Consider the following 10,982-nt stretch of genomic DNA (forward strand, 5'->3'; position numbering starts at 1 on the left):
TAATATCACTTGCTTTCCTCCATGAGAGTTAACAGATCTTTAAGATCTAAAAATAGTTTTTTAGTAAGATTCTTTAGGATGAAACAATGTATTGATGTTAAAACATGTCATATTTGTATATTTAGCATGCTGTTTTAATAGATTGCTTAGGGGTTTTCATTCCAAACATGAATTGTATGAGTCTGCCCTTTTTCAATAAAGCTAATTTTACGTCTTTTCTACATTTTTATTATTTTATAAAATATTTACTCCTATGACTGAGACTCAACAAAATTATTGGGGTTTTACCGAATTACAGCAGAACACTATACATATAGTATATACATCTTTGGATGGCGATATGGGACGTGGTGGCTCAGGGGCTAAGACAGCTGAGCTTATCGATCGAAAGGTCGGCGGTTCGAATCCCTAGTGCTGCCGTGTAACGGGGTGAGCTCCCGTTACTAGTCTCAGCTTCTGCCAACCTAGCAGTTTCGAAAGCACGTAAAAATGCAGGTAAAAAAAATAGGGACCACTTTGGTGGGAAGGTAACAGCGTTCCATGTGCCTTTGGCGTTGAGTCATGCCGGCCACATGACCACAGAGACGTCTTTGGACAGCAGTGGCTCTTCAACTTTGAAACGGAGATGAGCACCGCCCCCTAGCTTTACCTTTATGGGCAGCATATAAATTTAATAAATGCAATCAGGAAGAAATCCTAATAGTTTTGGAGGAACTTGTTCCAAGGTAAATGCATCCAGGACTGCACTTTCACTTTTTGAAAACAAGATCAGTAGATTTTTGCTACGACCTTTGTTTTTTGCTTAATTTTATCTTGAAATCGGTGTATAAAAATGGTTAAGTAAAAATGCAATTCTTGCTGTCCAGAAAAAAACCCTATCCTATCCCTCTGAAATTAAAGAGGGTGTGGCAGAAATCATGGCCTTTTTTGAAAATTTTATGTGGATTCATGGAAGATATAATTTAACTTAAATTGTGGAAGGTCATTCTGGCCAGCTAAGATAAAAGAACATTTTGTGCTGAGCTCAATCACAGTAATGTACATATCCACATACTATCTGTAATTGTCAACAATATGGGAATAGTTTGTTCTTGCTGACTTTCAGGATTTTCTAACTTCCCAATTTAGTTGTCTCACTCTACATATGTCTCAGCCTTTAAATAATAAGGTGTTTCCAGACATATTGGGATATACATGTCATGTTACATTTATGTACTTAATTTCAGGGGGGGGGTGGAGTTGCCCCTTCCAATCTGAACACACTAATCTGTACGGTTATTATTATTGTAGTGCAGTGCTTTTTTCTGCATAATGTAAAAATATCACCACTGGGCCAGTATCCTACCACAGACCAGGAATATGCAACAAATAAAGACAGAACACGCTCATCTCTAGGACAGGGAATGCCTTTTATTCACAAACCCAAACACCTTAGTGGATGGTTTGGGCTTGTAACATTTCATGTTTTAAAGCACAGATCAGTTATTGTAGGGATAACAATGGTATCTGAATTTGCACAAATTAACCGATCAGACCAAAACCCGAATGTTCTTAAATAGCTTAATATTCCCTGTATGAGCAGCACCATTGTGACATTTTGCTTTAGTATTCCTCTCCTTCCTCTTCACCCTCTCCTTCAACAGAATCTACACCCACTTCCTCATAATCCTTCTCCAGAGCAGCCATGTCCTCCCGAGCCTCTGAGAACTCCCCTTCTTCCATCCCTTCCCCAACGTACCAGTGGACAAAGGCACGCTTGGCATACATCAGATCAAACTTATGGTCCAGGCGAGCCCAGGCCTCAGCAATGGCTGTTGTGTTGCTCAACATGCAGACTGCACGCTGCACCTTGGCCAGGTCGCCTCCGGGGACCACGGTTGGGGGCTGGTAGTTGATACCAACCTTGAAACCGGTGGGGCACCAGTCTACAAACTGGATAGTACGTTTGGTCTTGATGGTGGCAATAGCAGCATTGACATCTTTGGGAACAACGTCACCACGGTACAACAGGCAGCAGGCCATATATTTACCGTGACGAGGGTCACATTTCACCATCTGATTAGCTGGCTCAAAGCAAGCATTAGTGATCTCTGCTACAGAAAGCTGCTCATGGTAGGCTTTTTCAGCAGAGATGACCGGAGCATAGGTCGCCAGAGGGAAATGGATTCTAGGGTAGGGCACCAAGTTGGTCTGGAATTCTGTCAGATCTACATTCAGGGCACCATCAAATCGCAGGGAAGCTGTGATGGAGGACACGATCTGGCCTATCAACCTGTTCAAATTGGTGTAGGTGGGGCGCTCAATGTCAAGGTTTCGTCGGCAAATGTCATAGATGGCTTCATTGTCTACCATGAAGGCACAGTCGGAGTGCTCCAGGGTGGTGTGGGTGGTCAGGATGGAGTTGTAGGGCTCAACGACAGCTGTGGATACTTGGGGAGCTGGGTAGATGGAAAATTCCAGCTTGGACTTCTTGCCATAGTCTACAGATAGGCGCTCCATCAGCAGGGATGTAAAGCCAGAGCCAGTGCCACCACCAAAGCTGTGGAAGACCAGAAAACCCTGGAGACCTGTGCACTGGTCAGCCTGTTAGAAGAAATAAAAGTTAACAAATATAATACCAATAATCATCTAAAGAATATAGGTAAAATAAAACTATATTTTTGTCTATTTTCTTAGACTTAAACAATCAGCTTGTTAAGTTATCTTATTTTCCAATTATAAATATTACAAATTCTAATATATATTCATAATTATTATACAGGAAGTATATTGCAGCTGAGTGAAGTATTTTTGTTGGCCGTAATGTTTTGGGATGATATACATCAGAATTATATAAGTCATTGTTGCTTGTTTCCTATTCTTTATATTAAAGATAATCCTTAAGACAAAACAGTTACCAATTTCCGAATCCTGTCAAGGACCAAGTCAATGATCTCTTTGCCAATGGTGTAATGCCCCCTGGCATAGTTGTTAGCAGCATCTTCTTTGCCAGTGATTAGTTGCTCAGGGTGGAATAGCTGGCGGTAGGTTCCAGTGCGCACTTCATCTATGGAGAGCAAAACAAAATTACCTTTCTATCAGAAGACACAATCTAATTATGCAATCTAGGAGTTATGTTTTTGAGATTTTTTCTTGTGAAATATTCCTTTGATCTCATTGGTTGTCACCGATCCTTTTGCTATTCATATTCAAATGCATGCTTAATTAGGTTATGTGCCAAATAAAGTTTTAAATTAAATGGAGATGCCTTGCCCTCTATATAAGTGAATTAGGAAATTTATTAGATGCTAGAAATATTTTTATCATAGTAAAGACACATCCTCACTAATCTTTTCCTAGCGTATGAGAAAAGTTGCACTCGTAGGCAGCTGGGCATTTTGATATTTACACTCACCAATCACTGTTGGCTCCAAATCCACAAATACAGCCCTCGGGACGTGTTTGCCAGCTCCAGTCTCACTGAAGAAAGTGTTGAAGGAATCATCTCCGCCCCCAATGGTCTTATCGCTGGGCATCTGCCCATCTGGCTGGATACCATGTTCAAGACAGTAGAGCTCCCAGCAGGCATTGCCAATCTGGACACCGGCTTGGCCAACATGGATGGAGATGCACTCACGCTAAATGTGAAAAAAATTGTATAAACTGGTTTATATATTGGTATATTCTGTCTAAAAGAACAGAAGGTTAATTTGTAATGAGTTGTGCAGTCTTTCATTGTTATTGATGGGATATGGGAATTTAAGAATTTATGTACCCACACTGTGTACGCAGGTCATTCAAGAGAAAAACATTCACAAGTAAAATTAAAAACAATTACCACAGCTGTTAGTTCTCGCTTAAAAACAAACCAGTTTCAAATGGGAACCAGGGAGGCAAAAAGTATGTATCCGTATAGGGAATATGTAAAGCCAAGAATAGGGCTCCACCCGGACTAGATGGTCTACCCCCGTGAGGGGAACGATAACGAGCATATATGGGTGTCAGGTGAAAGGTAGAGAGAAAAAGGATTACCAGGGGTGGATCGAGCATACGTGATAAGAACATGAGGGTGAATGTACCAATATAACGGGTGCGACCAAAGGCCTTGGAAAGAGCAAGTAGGGAGGGATGGTTCCGGGCCATTAAATCCCTCACTTTAAGAATGAAACAACTATCAATAAGTGTTGTAATTTATGATTCTTGATGAATGTATCTTTTTCTTTTATGTACACTGAGAGCATATGCACCAAAGACAAATTCCTTGTGTGTCCAATCATACTTGGCCAATAAAGTGTTGTGTTCTGTTTGAAATAAAATAAAATAAAAAAATAAGCCGTGTAATTAGTCTGGTTCTAACGCACCTTTGCGAAAGTGCTGAAATGTCACGTCTACCCCTTTCTTCTTTATTTTCTTATTTGAATCTGCTCAGCCTGAGTTATGCTCTCATTTTACTTGCCTATTGTTCTAGAGGTCATTCTATCATATCAGAGGACCAGTTCAACCAAAGAGACTGCCAAGGAATGCCACGCCCTGGCCAAGAACATGCTCTTCAACATAAAGCTAGCCATGATTTTTCTGGCAACGCCCACACTGACAGCCAGTGTGTGTGCAGTGCCCTGGATTAACACAGCTGGAGTCATTTCTGCATGATCTTATTAAACTGTTTTGCTAGTTTTCCTTCCTCTGACCTCAGCTCTGCTGAGAACCACGCTTGGAAATAAGAACTAAATCCATGGGGTGGCTGGATCAGAAGATAAAGCTCCCACATCAAATCCTAAAGTAGGTATGAGGTATATAATAAGGGTAAAACTGTGCATCCACCAGACTTACTCCCCCCCCACCAAATACCCAACATAAAGAGTTTTACAGAACTAGAAATCTTAATTCCTAATATATTAGGAATGTTGCAGCCAGGATTAAAAATGGGCTGCTAGAAAACGTTTCTAAAAGGAAGTTCAGCCATTGGAGTGCACTTGTTGAAAACAGCAAGCCACTGTAGAGACTCTGAAAAGCATTGTCTGCCACTCATTATTCCGGTCACATCTGCCAGAGGAGACTCTTTGTCTGCTCTGTCAGCCAGCACCTTCTGCTTCTATTCACTGACAGACCAATCTGCTGCAGGGCATGGATGCTCTAAAGGGAGGGATCTACTTTCTCTGCCCTGCAGTCTGGGGATACTGGGCAGTGTCTCTCTCCCGGCGGCCACGGATGATGGAACAATGCTCCGTTTTATGGCAGGGTGTTTTTTTTTAGAGCCTCAAAAGGGCGTGGCATCTTCAGCCCAGATGATGGTCCCCGCTTTTCTCAGAGGAAATAGCGGCCACTGGGACCACCTCGAGTGGCCAGAATTTCCTCCCGTGCAATCCCTTTGAATTCAGTGACATTTAACTCCACATAAAGGCGGGTCGAGCTGCAATCCACCGACCCTCCCATTCAGACCTACGGCTTTCTCGGGGCCAGCTCCAACCTCCCTCCTCCTCTTCCACGAAAAGTTCCCATCACCCAATTTGGTAACGCCTTTCCTCCCGACGGATGAATGAGGCGATGCGGTAATCGGCCACCGCATTTTGAACTACGTTCCCCTGCAGCCTTCAATCGTTTCAAGCCGATTTTTTTTGTTTAAAAAATGCGAGCGGACGATTCAAAGGGGATTTAACCGTATGATGTGTTTTAAAGCAAGCACCGGCAGAGACACCCTGACTAGAAGTAAGATCCACCCAACGAGCTTTCTTTCCCTAAAAGGAGGAGAAGCCTCATCCGCTCCCAGTCAGCCCTCGCCTCCGATCCGAAGTGGGGCTCCCCCTCTGCAGCAGAAAAGGCGGGTGGAGGGGGGGAGAAGAGACAAAATTAGCAGTCACGAGGCGGGCTGGGAGCCACCCGCGTCTTTCACTGCCTCTCTCGGTCAAAGCCATTGGACCAGCAGGTGGGCTCCTGCTGCAGTTTAGAGGAGAAGACCATCTTTGGGGCGTTGGAAATGGAGGAGGAATGCTTTTTTTCCAGCATTTGCACAGCTCTCCCGAGAATCTTAAGTTATGCACGGTTTAACTGATCGGGAAAACAAAGACCCGCCATAGAGGAGCGGGAAAAGACAAGACAAAAGACCCAGCAGGGAGAAAAGGGGGGAACAGGGGAGATTTGTCTAAATGCGCACAGGAGGGCTCATCAACACACGCCTTGCGGACGATTTTCCCGGCTTCCTCTCTTTGGAAACCCGCCGCGGGCACTTACCATAGTTGCTGCTTTGTCGCCGAGCTTTGGGGAACTCGAACCGGAGAGAGGCGGGTGCTTTCTTACAGCGCGACTCTTAGGAGGTCGATGTAAGAGAACCTGTAGCACATAGTCTAAGGCGGCTGCCTATATACAATCCCGTCACCATGGGGACGGCCAAGGCTTTTTGCGGTTGGTCGAGACCCCCCAATCTGCCAGGAGAAGGCACGAGAGGAGAACGGCGATTGGCTCCGGGCGCATAGGATGAGGTAATTCCCCCCCCCTCCTCTGCTCAGCATCCCAAGTCTGTTTGCATCTTCCAGACAAAGAGACCGAACAGTTCCCCATTCATCACTTGTGCGCGTGGGGTGGGGATGTGTGTGTGTGTGTGAAGAGCTAAGATCCAAGGAAAAGGAGAGGGGAAAGGGGACGCTGCACGACGTGAAAACTCGCTTATAAACAATAACCTTTTTCCCTCTGCACAAATGTCAGACAATACGTCGACCCCTCCTTCCCCCCTCTGAACGAAGTAACTTAACAACGCAGCTCAAATTCGCATTTCAGCAAAAGGCGAGGCAGAGAGAGAGAGAGAGAGAGAGTAAGAAATTTTGTCCCGCTGGTGAGTGAATCTGATGAGCCTGCAACATTTACCGGGGGGAATTGTAAAAATGCTGTAAGCCGCCTGCAAAGAACCACCACCGAAATCAGGATTGCTTTATTTCCTCGTGGCTTTAATTAGCAAGAAAATCTCCCTGATCTGCAAAATCCTCAGTTCAGGGGGTGGGAGGGGGGGGAATTAATTACTGCAGAGGACTTCGTTTTGTATTTGGCTAAGCGATTGACTTTATATTACAACACACGCCCCTCTTCCCTAATACTGCCGGTCTGGAATTAAGCATTTCCTCCAGAGGATTGGGGAGAGGAGCTCCGGCGGGCGTTTTCTTCTCCAAAGAGGCGTGAATGTCCCTCCCCCCCGCCATCAAGAGAGAGGGGGCATCTTAGAGCAGGGCCAATGTTGCTGGGCCAGCACAATGGGCAACTTCCGGAGGCTTTGCTTCTCTGCTCCCAGGCTAGGCGAGGGGCGAAGCTGACAGCTAAACTCGGTGGTGGGGGGGCGAGGCCGGGAAGCAGCTCCTGGGGTGGGGGGAAACGTCCATCCGAAGCCTGCTTCCTGGAGTCTCCCCCCCCTTCCCCCCCCTTTTTTTTGCATAGTTGAAATCCGGGTTGGATGTTGAAAAACGGATCGACGTTGCTCTCTTTTTAAATAAGGTTCTGCGAGCAGGACATCTGTCCTCAAAGGGCGAGTATGGGGTAAACAAGGCGGCTCTGGGGCAAGGGAAGCTTTTTTCCCCCGCTGCACGTCCTCACCCGGCTCTCTCCGCGCTTTTTTTCCCGCCCTTGGCTCGCTTACTCGTTTTTTTGGGCTGGCGAGTTACCTGAGGAATTGGGGCGCGCCAATTGTTTGCTTGCAGGTACATCGGACACCTGCTCCTTCTACTCCCTCCCCACCAAACCAGAGAAACTTAAATTTTGATTTTCTTGATTGCAGAAAATATGACTTCAGTAACAGAGTTGTTAATGCTTGGAATAAATTACCTGACTCTCTGGTCTCTTCCCAAAATCCCCAAAGCTTCAACCAAAAACTGTCTACTATTCCTAAGAGGTCTGTAAGGGGCGTGCGTAAGAGCACAAATGTGCTTACCGTTCCTGTCCTATTGTTTCCTTTCATTATATCCAATTAATATAGTTATTACATACTCATACTTATATATATGCTTATATATTGTATAGTTATTACATGCTTATGCTCATATATACTGTGTGACAAAATAAATAAATAAAAATAAATAAATAAATAAATCTTTCTTTCTCTCCCCCTCCCCAAACCTCACCACACGTCTTCTATGCATTTCAAGGCTGTGGGATTCTGCACCATCTCTAATTTTGTTACTAGATCTCTTTCTCTTGCGTGTAAAATGAGCGCCTTTACTACTAGTGTTTGAAAGGCTGATTTAATAGTCATAAATCGAGAGTACCGTTAAAAAAAAAATCTTGGTGTTCTACTATGAAAGACATTGTGTTGTAACCAAATTACTATTTCCTGATCTTATTCTGTATTTAAACTTGCCTGCTGTGACATATATATTTGACCAGGCTTAAAGCTTCATTAACTCTTAAATCCCCTGTAGACAATTTATATGGATTGCCAACTTCTGTCAGACCTTCTCTTCTTTTTAACAGCAGCAATTTATGGAGGAAATATTTGGAATTTTTTTTTAAATCAAAGATATGATAGAGGAAATTTCAGACTGGATTTCTGTATACTATTATAAACCTGCTAATTTTATTCCTTTTTTAAAAAAATCTCAGTTTATTGTCTCAGGAAATTTACACTTGTAAAAAAACAAAGCAGCACTTGAAAAACAAGATAAATTACTATTAAAATCTCAGCTCTATTTCACCTTTCAATGTTACAAAATGCCCACATTTAATAGAAATCTTATTCCCCTACATAAGGATTTAGAAAATATGCTAAATATCCTGAAAACAATGCCAGCACCTTGCTCCATGAAACAAAGAAAAAAACCCCATATCTATAGTTGAGTTAAGACCTCATTAGAAGTCAAATACTATACCATAAAGATGATGACTTCAAAGATACTGACCTAATGATCTCAACTACCATAGATTGAGTCCTTCGGGAGAAGGGCGGTATAAAAATTCAATAAATAATAATAATAATAATAATAACGATGATGATGACTTCATAGTGCCTTTCTGACTTCTGTACTAATTTCCAGTATTAAAGATTAAGAAAGCTGGAAAGGCACTGTAGGAAGTTAGCACTCACCCCCCTCCTAGAAGAATGAAATATCTTAGGAAATATTAAAAAGGGCAGAATATTATATTTCCCTGGATGAGAAATGGAGAAACATGTTTTAAGGACAAAGCAGCTCCCTGCAACTTCCTGCCACCCCACAACTTTGTCAATGGGCCATTAAGGCCTCAACCAAGCTCACTCATTCCCCCCACCTTTGTCAATAGGCCAGAGGCAGAAATTCATTCTCCTCACCTTTGTCAATGGACCATCATCTGCAACACAATAGGACCCACCTAGCAACAGAAACTCACCACATGACACCTGGGAAGATTAAGACCCCCACCCCCTGGGAGTCTGACAACCAATCAGGATACTCTTCCTGCGCCCCAGAAAGTTCAAAGCTCAGAAAAAGCATAAAGCCAGGGAGCACACAGGATCTCATCCCTTTTTTTCTGTTCAGGAATTCAAGCCATGTGAACCTGACCACCATTAAACCATCTTTCCAAGCAGCCTCCATGTTTCCAGTGTCTTTGTCCCCACTTGGAACTGAATCCAGATGGACATTTTCTTCCAACAGCACCATGAAGTCACTATTACTTGAGATTGCTATAATAAAACATGTTGGAAAAAGGGTTTCTAAACTTATTTAATTCATTTGGTGAATTCAACTCTTAAGATTTCTGATCCATGTTAATTTTTTTATTGTTTCACCTTCAAATTTACTATTTTTTATCTATGCATCCTGTATCTCTGGGTGGGATATTAATTTTTCCCAAGTAATTTATATTGAGGTGAATACCAGTAATAGGGAAATCTATATTCTGATTCCATCATTATTTAGGGAACAAATTAAATTAAAGATTAAATTAAATTAATTTAATTTAATTTAAATTAAATTAAATTAAATAACTGGTGTTAGGGAGCCTGAAGATTACATGCAAGGGTAAGCCATGAATATTTCCTCCCTTTGCCTTGCACCTTGACTACAAAAGATCTCCAAACCTCCAAAACCTCCTTTTCTCCAAAAAGAAAGGGAAATCAGAAATCTAAACCACTGTTTCTTAATCTTGGAAACTTTAAGATGTATGGACTTCCAATTCCCAGAATTTTCCAGCAAGCCAAACTACATGTATGTGTATATATCGGTGTGTGTGTGTCTGAGTCAGTGTTGACTTTCAGGGACTATCTGGACAAGTTCCTGCAGTTTTCTTGGCAATGATTTGGAAGTAGTTTGTCACTGCCTACAATCTAGAGCTAACTGGGTAACAAACCTTACACTTTTTAAATTTATAACAATCCTCTTATTAATATTGCAGGCTGGTATCAGCCTTGGATTAGGTGTTAAACATTTCCTTCCCATTGGATTCAATTGAAAAAGGGGGGAAAGTCCACTTTTGCATTGAAAATAGCTACACCGATCTATGTGTATGAACATATCCACAGATATGTGTATCAGTTTATTCCAATGGGCTTTGTTGAGAGTATTTGCAATACAATCTCAAGACAACATGTGTGATATACTCCCTCACACTCAGTACAGGTAGTCCTCAACTTACAGTGTTTAGTGACCATTCAAAATTACAGCGGTACTGAAAAAAGTGACATGACAATTTTTCACACTTACAACCTTTGTAGCATCCCCATGATCATGTGATCAAAATTCAGAAACTTGGCAACTGGTTCATACTTACGACCATTGCTGTGACCCAAGGTCATGTGATCCCCTTTTGCAACCTTCTGACAAGCAAAGTCAACAGGGAAGCCAGATTCACTTAACAACCGGGTTACTAACTTATCAACTGCAGTGATTCATTTAACAACTGTGGCAAGAAAAGTCATAAAATGGGCAAATCTCATTTAACAAATGTTTCACTTAACAGCAGAAATTTTAGACTCAATTGTGGTCATAAGTCGAGGACTACCTGTATCTTCCAGAGTTTTGAAACACAGCTCTTTTGCTTGTCTACCATCATGG

At 42.5% G+C, this 10,982-nt stretch overlaps 1 protein-coding gene across 1 annotated transcript; it reads right to left on the reverse strand.

Moving 5' to 3' along the window:
• Window positions 1-1,390: 1,390 nt before the first annotated feature.
• TUBA1A (tubulin alpha 1a) lies at window positions 1,391-6,345 on the reverse strand. The gene is made up of 4 exons (XM_058169955.1): window positions 6,208-6,345; window positions 3,395-3,617; window positions 2,898-3,046; window positions 1,391-2,583 (listed from the first exon to the last, which is right to left on the reverse strand). The coding sequence occupies exons 1-4, from the start codon at window positions 6,208-6,210 to the stop codon at window positions 1,603-1,605; spliced, it is 1,356 nt and encodes a 451-aa protein (XP_058025938.1). The 5' UTR covers window positions 6,211-6,345; the 3' UTR covers window positions 1,391-1,602.
• Between the last annotated feature and the right edge of the window lie 4,637 nt (window positions 6,346-10,982).

The sequence above is a fragment of the Ahaetulla prasina genome, chromosome 2 (assembly GCF_028640845.1).
Source record: "Ahaetulla prasina isolate Xishuangbanna chromosome 2, ASM2864084v1, whole genome shotgun sequence".
NCBI lineage: Eukaryota > Metazoa > Chordata > Lepidosauria > Squamata > Colubridae > Ahaetulla > Ahaetulla prasina.

What these genes read in the sequence shown, in the direction of transcription:
- TUBA1A (XM_058169955.1), bottom strand. An exon ending in TTTGGAGCCAACAGTGATTG is followed by an intron (nt 3,047 to 3,394) that starts GTGAGTGTAAAT and finishes TGCTCTCCATAG; the next exon opens with ATGAAGTGCGCACTGGAACC. An exon ending in TTGACAGGATTCGGAAATTG is followed by an intron (nt 2,584 to 2,897) that starts GTAACTGTTTTG and finishes TTCTTCTAACAG; the next exon opens with GCTGACCAGTGCACAGGTCT.